A 15,798-nucleotide genomic window follows, 5' to 3' on the forward strand; every position below is an offset into this window, starting at 1 on the left:
CTAAGATGAGGATCTTAGAACTTACCTCACATGCTTGTTGTGAGAATATGAAAAAAAAATATCTACAGTCCATAACATAGAGTAGATATCGATTTTTTCCATTTCTGAGGTACATGTATATAGGAGATAGTCAATAATTCTCATACATAGGGGATTTTCTAATGCATATCATCTCGGCTTGTATCACCATCTCCCATTTTGTAAATGAATATCCTTTATGACTCTAATCTAGTAGGTGTGGAAAGCCTGTTAGAAGGGGCTTTTATAGTACAAATTCTTCTTGATCATTTGCTGACATATTCAGAGTTGTTCTTTTTAATTCACAATGGTTCTGTTGGGTAGTGTTTGAAAAGTGTTGGTCTTGGGCCGGCCCCGTGGCACACTCGGGAGAGTGCAGTGCTGAGAGCGCAGTGTTGCTCCCGCCGCGGGTTCGGATCCTATATAGGAATGGCCGGTGTGCTCACTGGCTGAGCGCGGTGCGGGCGACACCAAGCTAAGGGCTTGTGATCCCCTTACCAGTCACGAAAAAGACCAAAAAAAAAAAGAAAAGAAAAGTGTTGGTCTAGAAAAGTTGTTTTTTGTATTTTGATGCATGAAGGTAAACTTGAGCACAAGGAGATCTGACTTCCCATTCTCCCATCAAGTGGAATAACACCACTCTTATTCATATTGTATACTGTGTTTCTCTTTAAGATTTTATTTCCAAAATAAAAAATGTATTCTATTGTAAGAAAAAGAAAACAACAAACAGCAACCACCTGTTCCACAAAATAAAAAACATACATAGAGATTTTCTTTGAACAAGCATGATAAAAAGTCTTATAAGAAGTATTAATGAAAATTTGTTAGACCTTTTTTTTTTTTGTCCTTTTTGAAACCGGCCGCCCCGCGCTCAGCCAGTGAGCACTGTGAGCGCACCGGTCATCCCTATATAGGATCCGAACCTGCAGCAGGAGCGCAGCTGCACTCCCAGCGCCGCACTCTCCCGAGTGCGCCACAGGCTCTGCCCAAAAATTTGTTAGACATTTTTATGGTAACTTTTCTTGAGAAGCTTTGTAGTGAGAAAGTAGAATAAGAATTGCTTAGGCCGGCCCGGTGGCGCACTGTGGGAGCGCAGTGGCGCTCCCGCCGAGGGTTCGGATCCCACATACAGACCAGCCGCTCACTGGCTGAGCGAGGTGCGGGCGCGACACCGGGGGGTGCGATGCCTTGCCCTTCCCGGTCCGGTACGGGCGCGACACTGAGGGTTGTGATCCATTGCCAGTCACGAAAAAAGACAAAAAGGAAAAAAAAAAAAAAAGAATTGCTTATGAAAATATTAAGATTTTGAAACAACTTTCTTGTTATAAAATTATATTTTTTATTTTACTGTTTTTATTCTTATTACAATTTAAAAACTCATTTTACACAGCATTGTAAATGTAATTCTACACAATAGTATGTTTAAAAATGCTTAAAATGGCAATCCTCATGTTATATATGTTTTACTACAATAAAAAAAAATGGAAGTAAATAAATAAATAAACTCATTTTCCTCCCTTTTTCTCCTAAGGGATCATGGGATTGCAATGGGCAAAACATCTTGGAAATGCAGTCAAAGTTACAATTAATGACTTGAATGAAAATTCTGTGACATTGATTCAGGAAAACTGCCATTTAAACAAATTGAAAGTCGTGGTGGACAGTAAGGAAAAGGAAGAGAGTGATAATATTCTCAAAGAAGAAGAAAACCTTGGTAATATTAAGGTGACCAAAATGGATGCCAATGTACTGATGCATTTGAGATCTTTTGATTTCATGTAAGTGAAAAAGATTTGCTATGTCATTTTCTAAACTTACCTGGAATTTAGGGGGGATTAAAAATTAAGATAATTTGTTATTTGTTTAAATTAATACAGCTTTTTGACAGGGGTTTAAGATATACAATAAGAAAAGTTTCTAGCATTTGAAATAAATTGCCTGAGCATGATACTTTTCCTCTAAGCCTGATTTATTTTTACATGGCTAATGTATCATATTAATTACTTACTTTAAAAAACAGAATTATGTATTTTAAAATAGATTTGCAAAGTGCTTTTGAATCCATGGAATTTTATCATTTAGAAATAGAGTGGTATAATTTTGGTTACTAATATGAATTTAACTATTATATTTTTTTTGATTTAGACACCTAGACCCTTTCGGAACATCAGTGAACTATCTAGATTCTGCATTCAGAAATATAAGAAACCTTGGCATAGTGTCAGTGACTTCTACAGATATCAGTTCTTTATATGCCAAGGCACAACATGTTGCCCGGCGTCACTACGGATGTAACATTGTCCGAACTGAATATTACAAGGAACTAGCAGCCAGAATTGTTGTAGCTGCAGTGGCAAGGTACCAAATTGCCAACAGTGTACCTAGTATGTTTTGATATATGATAAAAAGAGATAGTAGTGCTTATCTTATTTTTCAAAATAGGCATGAAATATAATTTCCGTATTCCATATCTATAAACTTGATTTTTTAAATCTTATGTTGTATCTGTTAGAATTTTATTTAAAAGCTTATGTCTGAGATATTCTATTTATTCTCCAACTTGAAATGTTATTAAAATTATTTTAAATGTTATTAAAATAAAGTAATAAAAAAGAAAAGATTAAAGTGAAAGTTAATTTCAAATCAGTTCATTTCAGTAACATAGCATAGATAAGGGATAGCAACATGAAAAGCAAAAATTGTTTTTAGATTTAGAAACAATTATTTGTCTTATATCCATTTCATATTATCTTCTTTATATAGTTTGAACAAAATGATTGATTGTAAATTTTATTCTGCAAAACGATTTTACTTACAAAACAAGAAGTTCTCTGTTTCTCACCAGGATTTCTAAACAGTTGAAAAAAAGAAGACTTTTTGAGTACCTATTATATGCAGAATATTATGCTAGAAGAATAATATAATATAAATGGAAACTGAGAGTATAGATCATAGATAATCAGTCAGCTCACTCACTAGCCTGAACACTAGTTTTATAGCATTTGGACTGAAATTCTACCTCAGCATAAATACAGATTATTAGACTTCATAGACCTTCAGGGTTATTCCTAATTAACTGAAAACTCTGATGCTCAGTTTGCATGTGCCAGGGACCTACTGCACATACATAAAAATATTTATAATGTAACATCAACAAATTCAAATTAATATGTATGAACTAAATTTAGTATATGACTGCAGAGGGATATGACTACCTACATGGTATATCTGGCAGAACTTAATCCAAAAAAGTCTGTAAAAATTAATGGTGGAAAGGACATTGACTATTCATTTTTCACTAAATATTCAGCAACTAGCATATAAAAACATACACTGTTTGGAAGAAGCTTTTTTTAAAAAAAACAGATAAAAAGGAAGAAAGGTGGTGGTAATAACAAGAAACAAAGCGACACTGAAAACCAGAGAATATGGTCCTATTGAAAGGATATCATAAAGAAAAATGTCTGGAGACTGAAGACTGTGCCAGGGATCCTTTATTTTCTGTATTTCAATTTGTGTAAAAGTTACTGTAATGGTCTTTTAAAAGCACTGCTACTGAGAATTACATTTTCCTTGATTTTCCATAACCTACCCATCATAGTTTACTGTCTAGGTTAGTATTGTCAATATAATGCCAATTAAAAGAAAATAATAAGCCCCCAAAATAACTTTTAAAAATTTTTTATAGAGCTGCAGCCCGATGCAACAAAGGCATAGAAGTATTGTTTGCAGTGGCTCTGGAACATTTTGTGTTGGTAGTTGTGAGAGTTTTGAGAGGACCTACTTCAGCAGATGAAACAGCCAAGAAGATTCAGTACCTGATCCATTGTCAGTGGTGTGAAGAGAGAATTTTTCAGAAGGATGGTAATATGGTGGAAGGTAAATTCAAAAGTTCCTCTTGACAGAATATTATGTTTAATTTATCTATATGCCTCCAATGAATAAGCCTTTATCACATCCCTAATTGTACATATTGTCCTTTGATTTTAAAGATTACAGTGCTAACTTTGTTATTTCCTATACGGGATTTCCTTTCATCAACAGACAAGACATTCGTGTGAGTTTATTAAAGTTATTTACTCATGCTGTATAATTTATGCTGTCTAGCCCTGCCCTCTATTGAAACATCTAGAAATAACTTAGTTTCCATTGTCAACTAATTTTAGGACCATAAATCAGATTACTTCTTTGGGCTGTTACAAATTATTAATTTTATAAAAATAATATTCATGTTTCTAGCTGAATAGAAAAGTCATCAGTATAAAATTCATTCAGTAAACATTTATTGAGCCTCTACTATATGCCAGGCCTGGGGATACAAGGAAAAAGTAGTGCTCATGCCCTCATAAAGCTGTTTCTGTTTGCTTTGTTGGGACGTAGAAGTAGTTGCCCATTGTTTTCTATTAGATTCTTGATGGTTTTTATTATGAAGTTTTAAGAATGTTTTATAGATTAGTGATTAGCCCTTGTTATGTGAGTTGCAAATATTTTTTCTCATTTTCTTACTTGTATTTGCAATTTTTTTTTAATCTTCATGAAGTTTTTTCTTGTTGCTACTGTAAAGTTAATCAAACTTTTATGCACTCTTGATTTTTTCCCTATAGTTTGAAAGAACTTTCCTATTCCTAGGTTATTCAAGGTAGGTTATGAATAAAACCTCTTCACTGATTTAGAATACCTTTATTATTTTATACTAAAGTTCCACATGTACTTGAGTTTGTTTCTGGATTTTCTGTTCTGTTCCAGTGGTTGGAAGTCTATTCTTAAACCTGTACCCCACTATTTTGGTTACAAAGACTTTTTAGTGTTGTTTAATGTCTATTAAGGCAGTCCCTCAGAGCTCTTTGTTTTCAGAGTGTTCCTGTTATTGGATCTTTTTTTTTTATCCTTAATAAAAAAGTAAATAAATAACCTAGTTTGGAATTTTATTTTGGTCACGTTAAATTAGGGAGTATAGATACTGTGATTTTGAAGCTTCCTACGAACAACATAGTATGCTTTTTGTTTGTTCAGGTACATTAGTGCAGTGTTAATTGACAGTAGTAATGGAGGGAATCTTGTCATGTTTCTTAGTTTAGTCCCATGTAGTGCTTTCTGATTTAAGCATGATATTGGCTTTTCATCTGAGATACCTCTCATTTATCTTGTTAAGGAAGTATCCTTCATTTCCACTTTTATTGTATTTCATGAAGATGTTAAATTTTGTCATATGCATTTTCAGCATCTGTGGAGATGATTATATGGTTTTTCTCTTTAGCTCTATTAATTTGATGAATTGTAATAAAATTTCCCAATATTGAACCATCCTGGATTTCCAAAAATAAGCTACTATCTCAGGAAGTATTCTCTTAATACGTTACTGGATACTATTTGCTAATTTCTTAAGGATTTTTTGTTTCAATATTCATAAATGAGATGGTATTTAATTTTACTTTTTACCATAATTTTAGTTGGAATTTGATATCTATTTACACTCACTTCAAAAATAATTTGGAACTTTTCACTTTTTTTCAGTTCTTGGGAACAGTTTAGTGTTGGAATTATTTGTTCCTTAAAGGTTAGCAATATTACGTACCATTTCTGTTTTATTTATATGGGATTGAGCTAAGTAGTGTCTAATGATTCCTTTCAATTTTTTTATTTCTGTGGTTATATTCCCCTTATGTATTTTTTATTTTTTTATATTCTTTCTGCCTTTTTTTTTTTTTTGACTATGTAAGATACTGGTTCATATACTTCATTGTTATTGTTTGTTTATATCTTAATAGTAGTGAATATGCATATATTTCTGTAATTTGGATTTATCAGTTTTAAGTAATGAATATGCATATAGTAGTGAATATGCATATATTTCTGTAATTTGGATTTATCAGTTTTAAGTAATATACTTTGGCTCCTTGATATCACAAATGAGATAATTAGCCTCCCATTTTCTGTTTTTCCCATTCTAACTTTTGTTTGTTGTACCATTTCTATGTTATAAGAATATGTAATGTTTACATCCTATTTTGCCAATATAATCTGTACATTAAATATATTCAGTGCTCATCATCAGTCTTTTTCCATAATTTCTCTAATCTTCTCTTTGTTGGCTAAATCTAACTTTCTTAACTTCCTCAATAGGGCTCATGGGAAAAATACAGTTGGCCCTCCATATCTGTGGGTTCCACATCTATGGATTCTACCCACCATGAATCAAAAATATTAGAGAAAAATTAAAAATAAAAAAAATACAGATAGAAAAACAATACAGTATAACAACTATTTACGTAACTATTTACACAAGTATTGATGGGGGGTCTTCAAAAAGTTCATGGAAAGATTCATATTATCTCTTAATTTCACTTTCCATGAACTTTTTGAAGTTCCCACATATATTGTCTTAGGTACTGTAAGTAATCTAGAGATCGATTTAAAGTATGGGAGGATGTATGTAGGCTATATACAAATACTATGCCATTTTACATTATATAAGGAACTTGAGCATCCTTGGGTTTTGGTATTTGCAGGAGTCCTGGAAGCAATCCCCCATGGATACCAAGGGACAACTGTACTCCTTGGTTTCTTTCATGTTTAAACCTTTTCTTTGCATGTTTAAGCATGTTCATAGCCTCTATACTTAAACAGTTTAAAGAGTTTCTTTGAGTACCTTGTAGATGTTCTTATATTGTCTTCTATTACTGAGTATTATTGTAACTTTTCCTTATATGTAACATGATCGTTTTGCCTAGATATCCAAAAGAATCTTTATTTTTTAAATCTAGTAACTTTACTAAGGTATATGTTTTTAGGGTCAATTTTCATAGATCCTGGTACACACATTCAACATGTAGTTTCAAATCTTCTTTTATTTCAGGGAAGTTTTCTTAAATATTTATTTAATTTTGATATTTGTCTTACATTTATATTAATATGCCTGTGTTAGATCTCCTTAGTCTGTCTTCTTTAACTGTCATTTTATCTCTCAAAATATGCATATAAATTTATAATTGTTATATTTTCCTCATGTATTGGCCCTTTTATTGTTATGAAATGTTCCTGTTTATCTCTAGTGATATTTTGTCTAAAAGTCTATATTATCTGATGTTAACACAGTGGTGACTATTTGCAATTTGCATAATATATTTTTTCTAATATTTTACTTTCAGTTGGTAGGTATCTTGTTGGCTTTTGCTTTTTTATCCAGCCTGATAATTTCTGACTTTTGATGAGGGTGTTAGACCATTCACATTTAATGTAATTATTGAAATGCTTGGCTTTGGGTCAGCCATTTTGCTGTTTTTTAAATGTATGTTTCATATTGTTTTTGTTCTTTTTTATTAAACAAATCTTTTTAGTTTGTCATTTTAATTAACTCCTCTGTTGACTTTTCAGCTATATATTTTTCAGTTGTCTTCCTAAAGATTTTTCTAGGGATTACAATATAACTTATTATCTTGATCTACTTCAGTTGATACTTACTTAAGTCTGGCAAAATCTAGCAACTTTGCTCCAATACAATTCTATTTTTCTTTCCCCTTCCTATGCTATTATTGTCATATATTAAATACATCTACATAAACACAACTCTACAATGCAGTATTTATTTTTTAAAATAATCTTATGATTTTCAAAGAAATTAACACAAGGAAAGAGAAAATACACACATATATACACATATATACTCTTGTTATAGTTACCAACATAATTTTCTTATCAGTGCTCTTTATTCCTTCCTTTGGATTCAAGCTACTCTCTGTATCATTTCCTTTCAGCTTAGAACTTCCTTTAATATTTCTTATAGAGCAGATTTGCTATGACACATTCCCCCAGTTTTTGTTTATCTAGGAATGTCTTTATTTTACCTTCTTTTTGGAAGGATAGTTTTGCTGGATGTAGAATTATTACTTGACAGCTTTTTTTCTTTCAGCACTTTGACATCATTCCATTGCCAACTGGCCTCCATTGCTTCTGATAAGAAATGTGCCATTGATTAAATTATTGTTCCCTTGTACTTGATAAGTTGTTTTTCTCTTACTGCTTTCAAGATATTCTCTTTGTGGTTTTCAGCAGTTTGATTATGATGTATCTTAGAGTGGGTCACTTTGTATTTTTCATATTTGGTACTCATTGAATTTCTTGGATCTGTAGATAGATGTTTTGCATCAAATTTGAGGCACTATCTTGCTTCTCCAACCTAAGCCCATTTGCATCACTTCAAACTGTGGGTAAATATTTCTGTTATCCACTAATCAGGGATTAAAGGAATAATATAATCAGCTGTTTCAAATACAGTTTTCTTTCTTTTTTTTTTTTTTTTCCTTTTTGTCTTTTTTACTGACTGGTAACGGGATCGCAACCCTCGGTGTCGCACCCGTACCGGGGACCGGCAACGGGATCACAACCCTCGGTGTTGCGCCCGCACCGCGCTCAGCCAGTGAGCGGGAACCGGTCACCACATGGGATCCGAACCCTCGGCGGGAGCGCCGCCACACTCCCAAGCGGCGCACTCTCCAGTGCGCCACCGGGCCGGCCCTCAAATACAGTTTTCTAACCAATCCCTTTAACAGTTGCCCTAGAGCCACTCTGGTTGTATCATCTTTGCCATTTAGGTTCAAGTAACCCCTACAGCTATTTCTGTTTTTAGAAGCTGTTCTCTTCTGTGTGCTTTCCCGCTGGTAGTGTGAGCTCTAAACTTTCGGCTTTCAGAAAATACTGAACAATTTCAGGTGTGTGATGATTCACCTTATTTTCTAGCACTTATTAGGAATTATTCATAAAAATATCATTTCTATCAAGTCTAAAGATTTGGAGTAAGAAGAGCAGCCAGTTTTAAATGCTCAGTTCACCATCCTAATCTTGTTTTTAAGGTAATAGAATCAAAAGAATGATAGAATTCACTGTGGCTTTTTAAAATATAAAGTCTCATAAATATATTTGGTGAAACTTTAGAACATTTTGGTCCTCGTGAATAACTAAGAAATTGGTTTACTGACCTATGGTTTCCTTTTTATTTTTTCTTTGTTCAATTTTCCTTCATGTAAGAAATAATAGGTATCCAGTATTTAAAAGGTTATCATCAGCTATGTGAATTTCACCTGAATTAAAAGAAAAAAAAAGAATATCAGAATACTCAACTTCACTTCATACCCCAGTACTGATGTTGTTCTTGCCTTTAAAATTATGAATCATTCTGGCTGGTTGGCTCAGTTGGTTTATAACACCAAGATCAAGGGTTTGGATCCCCTTACCAGCCAGCTGCCAAAAAACAAAAAAAAACCAAAACCAGAACAAAAAACAACAAAAAAATTCTGAAACAATTCTTTCTTACATTGAATTTTTTTATCCTTTCATCTATCACCATGTTGTTGTTTTACAATATCAGCAAGTAACTAAACTCAAATACACACTTTTCAAATTTGATCCTAAATCTATAAAAATCTAATATATTTCTATGTCCATCAGAAGTCCTTTATGTTACTTTATAATTTTGGACTCTGTTACTACCATAGTTTATGTTGTCATTGTTGTTTTAAATCAAATATTTTAAAGAATTCTTGACCTGATAAGTATTTACTACAAAGCAATATGGTTTGTTTTTGCATTTTCCTTGCAATCATACAGAAAGTATAGAGTATAAATGAGTATGTCCTTCAAAGAAGTCATCTTATTCAGAATTTTTATCAATTTTAAATATATAGTTTATAAAGTCAAATTGTTCCATAAATCTTTCTAATAAAATAATGATTCCTGCCCTAGTTAAAATACCCAGTTAAAATCTCACAGCTGTTTCTTCAAATGTTTACATTTATATTGCTAAACAGCGTGTTTATACTTCTTCTAACTTGCTTCCGTGGAAGAAGAGTATTTGGCCTCTTAAACCAATCCAGTAACATGCATGCTGTTCTCTCCATTTTCGGTTAAATCATTATTCATTGTTTGCATTTTTACAAGTGTATATTGTTTACAGATTTATATTAGTTATCTATTGCTGTGTAACAAATTACATCAAAACTTAATGGCTTAAAACAACAATTTTATCTCATAGTTTCTGTGAGTCAAGAATTTAGGCATGGCTTAGCTGGGTCCAGTAGCTCGGGGTCTTCCACAAGGCCACAAATGAAGGTGTTGGCCAGTGCTGTGATCATCTCAAGGCCTGACTAAAGAAGGATCTGCTTCTAGGCCCACTCATGTGGGTTTTGGCAGTATTCAGGTCCAGGTCCTTGTAGGTTGTTAGACTAAAGACTTCAGCCTCTTGCTGGCCATTCCAGAAGTGCCCTCAGTTTCTCGTCATGTAGACCTCATACATCAGTTCACAACATGATAGTTTGCTTCATCAGAAGGAGCAAGCAAGAAGAACCAGAAAGAAAAAGAGTGCAAGCAAGACAGAAGAGATCTTTTGTAGCCTGATCCCAGAAGTAATATGCCATCATTTTTGCCATATTCCAGTCATTAGAAATGTTTCTAGATCTAATACACACTTAGGGGGAGGGAATTATACAAGGGTATGAATATCAGGAGACAGGGATCATTGCTGCTAATCTTAGAAAGCTGCTACAACACAGATGGACTGTATATTATAATAATGGTTCATTTCTTATATAACTCTTTGGTAACTCTGAGATTAATAATTACTATGCTTTTTTGTTACCTTTTTAAAAATAATCCATCCCTAAAGTCTTTGCTATAATTTCAGTGCTCCTTGAAGTATGGTTAAGCACATCATGTAATTTTGGGTTTCCAAATTCAGACCTCTGGAAACAGTCCTCCTATTTTAGTTTGGGTTTTTTGTTTTCTAGATCTGCTGTAAGCTGCTGAGGGCTTCCTTTTTTTGAAACACAATTGACTGTATATATCTGTGGGTTATTACCTTACTGAATATCTATAACTGTGTGCAATATGTAATGCTCAAATCAAGATAATTAGTATATTCAACATTAAATAATGTAATCATTTTTTGTGCAAGGGCTTCCTTTTAACCATCATTCTAGATATTTTCTTTGGTTTTTCTCTTTGTGATAAATCTCATATCTTGGGTTCTATGTATTTTTCCATTTTCTTTGTTTACTTCCTCATTTTGAGTTAACACTATTTCCTGTAGCTTCCTAAGAAGGATTACAGGCTACATATAGAATTCTAGTTTGGAAGTTGTTTTTCCTCAAAAATGTTCAGGGTATTATTCCATTGTCTTCCAGCCTCCAGTGAAAAGTTTGCTGCTGTTCTCTCATGTCTAGTCCTGTGTATTTTCTTCATCTCCTAATACTCTTAAAATATCTCTTCTTTACCCAATATTCTAATATAATTTTGTGATAATATGTATATGAATTTATCTTTTTAAATTGTGTTGGATAATCTTGGAGTTCTTTTAAGTCAGAAACCTGAGTTTTTCATCTCTAAGAAATTTTTTTGTAGTATTTCTTCAACAGTTTTCTCCTCTCAAATTATATCTATTCTTTCTTCCAGGAACTCATTTTAGTTATATTGGATTTTTTAGGTTAATCCTCTACTTTAAAAAAAAAAAAATCTCTACTATTCATTTCTTTGATATTTAATTCTACTTTATGGGATAATTCCTTTATTTTTATTTTTCAACTCTCCTGTTGAATTCTGTCATATTTTTATTTCTTTCTTTTTTTTTTTTTTTAAAGATGACCGGTAAGGGGATCTCAACCCTTGGCCTGGTGTTGTCGGCACCACACTCAGCCAGTGAGCAAACCGGCCATCCCTATATAGGATCCGAACCCGGGGCCTTGGTGTTATCAGCACTGCACTCTACCGAGTGAGCCACGGGCCGGCCCATATTTTGTTTATTTCTAACAGTTATTTTATATTTTCTCATTGCTCCTTTTTTAATAGTTTAATAATTCTTGTTTTAGGGATGCAAAATTTAATCATACCTCACTGAGAATTGATTATAGTTGGGTATATTTCATATTTGTGGGAGGATAGGGTTTTTGTATGTTTATTTTTGTGTTGTTGCTGTTATTTTCTTGTTTCATTCTTCTGCTTTCTAACTGTTCTTCTGTTTTGTAATTTTGTTCTCTGTCTGTCATGGTAGATCTTAAATGGCTGGTGGTCTTTGGTTGTCCACATTGAAAAGTTGGAAGGGCTTGGGTCAGGGCTTATAAATTGATGAATTCTACTGTAATGAGAAAGCACCATTCTGCTTTTATACCAGGAGAACCCCAAATGCCAACAAATATATATAGGTCTTTTTTTGTTGGATTGGAAAGTATATCCAGAGAGGAATTGACCAATCTTCTGTCAGGTTTCAGAGAGCCACATCAGGGACAGAGACTGGAAGATCTTACCATTTGTGCAGATTTTTACTTAATCCTCTTTTTTCTTACATCTCCTTACCATCAGCTGCAACTCAAACCCCTAGTCCCAGATCCTGAATGGTTCAGCCTCACCAAAGATTAACTTTATTTGGGGGGATGGGGAAGACACAGAGGCTTGATTGTGGGTATTAGAGAAGAAAATCTGGGAGTCTTAATTGAACCCTTAGAATTTTTTAACCAGGCCTCTTTTTTTTTTAAATATCACCCTATACTTATTTCCAGAGACAATCAAGACCTTCAGTTCTCAGGCCTTTCCAGGGTCCCATAATAACAGTGGGCTTGCTGTTTTGTTGGATGCTTATCAGTGCGTTGCACACTTAGGCTTTAGCTTTCTCTGGCCTGCTAAATCAGTTATCTCATTGTGTATCTGATTCCTGCTTGTAAAATTTTATTATCACCTCTCATCTTTTTATTTTGTATTCTTTTGGTTTGATTTTTTTTCTTTGCTGTCATTTTAATGAATCTTTAAGAGACAGCAGAGATAAAGTGTGTGTTTAATACATTGCATTTAAATAGAAGTCTCAGAATATATTTAAATTCCTCATCTGAAATTGCTTTCATAGTTTATATACCAACGACATGGAAATACTAATTTCTTTCTTCTTTACCCCTTAATTTTTTGCTACCAGTAACTTGAAATAGCCCTGGCCCCTCAAGAGAGGAAATTTGCTAAAGCTTACCCAGATCATAGAAATCCTAGCTAAGGGACTTGGAAAAGACATAGGTTTGTATGATGGGAATATTTTGCAAAATGCATCAAGATACAAACTAATATAAATTCATTTACCCAGATCATAGAAATCCTAGCTAAGGGACTTGGAAAAGATATAGGTTTGTATGATGGGAATATTTTGCAAAATGCATCAAGATACAAACTAATATAAATTCATTTGTGTGCTGTTTGCCTGTGGTAAGTGGGTGTAACTGACAGAACTGCACAGGTAAATCACCATTCTAAGTTGGATTATGACTGCCTATAAGTATTTGTGGTTTAGCTATTTAATGATTCAAGAGAAGACTTCTTGAGTATACAAATGTTAGAGGAACATAGTTCTCAACAAAGCTAACGTCAGTGACACCCTTCCATTAAGGCTTAGAGTTAAATACCAAAAAGTAGACACAGGAACAGTGGGGGACGCTTTTAAGTAAATCTAAAATGAGATCTCACTCAGTTGGTTAGAGCACGGTGCTGGTAACACCAAGGTCCAGGGTTCAATTCCTGTACCAGCCAGCTATCAAAAAAAGAAAAAAAATTGCATTGAATAACAGGGTGATATCAATAAACAGCAAGAAGGTATGTTTGTGTCTCTACAACCATAATCCTAGGTTCCGAATATGCTCAGGACTGTTTGATCAGATCAGGCTATTCCAAGGAAGTGAATGATCAACACAGGAAGGGCCTGGACTGGGGAAAGTTAGTTGGAGAGCTTCTGATTTAAAATGACTATTCTAGGCTTTGAGTGAATTTAAAAGTCCTACAGTAGATTATTGCCCCATTTTGGAAACTAAGAATAGTGCTAGTATCTCCCCAGTTTTCTTGTGATTATATCAGGCCTCTCATTGCTCTTACAACCAAATTAGATTTTTCTAGCTTACATTTTAGGGGCTGAATATGAATCAGATACAGGGAATAGAGTAACTCACTTTCCACCCAATTGCAGAAAAGTGAACTTAGGAGCAATGTGTATATTTTGATTGGGATGTTGGTTATATGGGTGTATACATTTGTCAAAACTCATCAACCTTTTCATACAAAATGTATACATTTTATTGCATATACTTTATACTCCAGTCAGTTAATTTAAAATATGGATGTCTTGTGGACTTTACAAGACTTTCTCTTTTTCGTATTATTTCATGTAGTATAGCACTAAAAGCTAGTATGTGTTATGTCTCTAATAAGCAATTTGACATGGATTTCCATAATCTCCCTTAAGCTTTAATCCTCTGATCAGTATAATAGAGATCTTAACAGTACCTACTTCAGAGAGTTGTAAGGACTAAAATTTTTAAATACATATGAAATACTTAGCATAATACCTGGCACATAGTAGATCCTCAGTATATATGAGAGTACTTCAAAAAAGTTTGTGGAAAATTGAAATATAATACAAATCTTTCCATGAACTTTTTTTTTCTTTTTCTTTTACATTTCTGTTTTGTTTCATTGTTCTCTTTTTTTTTTGTGGCTGGCTGGTACAGGAATCTGAACCTGTGGCCTTGTTGTTAATAAGGCTGGGCTCTAACCAGCTGAGCTAACCAGACAGCCCTCCATGAAATTTTTGAAGTACCCTCATAGTAGCTGCAAATTATTATTAATATAGCAGTCACTACTATTTACGTTAGTCATTTCTCCTTTGATTTCTCTTTTTATTCTTTTACAGAAAACCCATATAGACAACTTCCCTGTAACTGTCATGGAAGCATGCCTGGAAAGACAGCAATTGAACTTGGACCTCTCTGGTATGGGCCTAAGCATAATAACATATTCAAAGTTGATTTATGTGTTGACTTATTTATTGCCAACTTTTAATTATTTGTGGTAAAAGACAAGCAAATTTAGATTCAATTTTTTTAAGTCTAAGCAAATAATTATGATTCCTTTCCCCCTAGGAACCTGAGGTATTTTTCTGTTTTCAGATTTTTCTCTGCTGTTATTCTCCCTAGCTTGTGACAGAGCTAAGAGGCAGCAGGTGAAAGAGAAGCCTGGATAATCTGAAAACTAGATAATTTGTTTCTGATTATTAAGGGAGAGGCTTTTTTCAATTGATCATTGTAGAACTACAGCGTGATTATAAAATTATCACAGCAACATTTTATAGAAGAGCCAACTAATATGAACGGTCTTAGAGGAATTAGTTTTAAGTGAGAAGGACATCTAAAAGTGTCTCCCTTTGTTATGGGTGAAATTGGTTAGATGGGATGTAACTGTAAATATTTAATGCACGTGTACTTTGCACCATTGGTAACAACTTATTATGTTTTTAATGCCTTAATGTTAAATTGTTTTTAATCAGAATCCTTAAGCTTGTTTGTTACTAGAGATTCTTGTAGAAATTTGAGATTCCTAACAATATTGTGACAAGAATTATTGCAAATTTATTCCTCATTACTTTACAAGGTCAGGGTTTAGCCAAACTAAACCTAAAAATTGACCCAAATAGTAAATATGTTTATGCTGATGGCCATTATTTTATCCTTATCCCATGAAAATACTCTTAGATTAAAAATGACCTAGCCAGGGCCGGCCCGGTGGTGCACTGCTATAGTGCGCTGCTTGGGAAGCGCGGTGGCGCTCCCGCCGAGGGTTCGGATCCCACATACAGACCAGTTCCCGCTCACTGGCTGAGCGAGGTGCGGGAGCAACGCTGAGGGTTGCGATCCCGTTGCTGGTCCCGGTCCGGTATGGGGGCAACACTGAGGGTTGCGATCCGTTGCCGGACACGGAAAAAAGACA

The 15,798-nt window shown here is 33.9% G+C and overlaps 1 protein-coding gene across 1 annotated transcript in view; it reads left to right on the plus strand.

Annotated features, from left to right (window-relative positions):
* The window catches only part of TRMT1L (tRNA methyltransferase 1 homolog (S. cerevisiae)-like), a 38,139-nt gene that overhangs the window by 15,481 nt on the left and 6,860 nt on the right, over nt 1-15,798 (plus strand). Inside the window, exons 8-11 of the mRNA XM_008588366.1 lie at nt 1,553-1,799; nt 2,167-2,379; nt 3,710-3,900; nt 14,726-14,804. Coding sequence (XP_008586588.1) covers nt 1,553-1,799; nt 2,167-2,379; nt 3,710-3,900; nt 14,726-14,804 — 730 coding nt within the window. The remainder of the gene's footprint in view (nt 1-1,552; nt 1,800-2,166; nt 2,380-3,709; nt 3,901-14,725; nt 14,805-15,798) is intronic.

Source organism: Galeopterus variegatus, unplaced genomic scaffold (genome assembly GCF_000696425.1).
Source record: "Galeopterus variegatus unplaced genomic scaffold, G_variegatus-3.0.2 Scaffold4789, whole genome shotgun sequence".
NCBI lineage: Eukaryota > Metazoa > Chordata > Mammalia > Dermoptera > Cynocephalidae > Galeopterus > Galeopterus variegatus.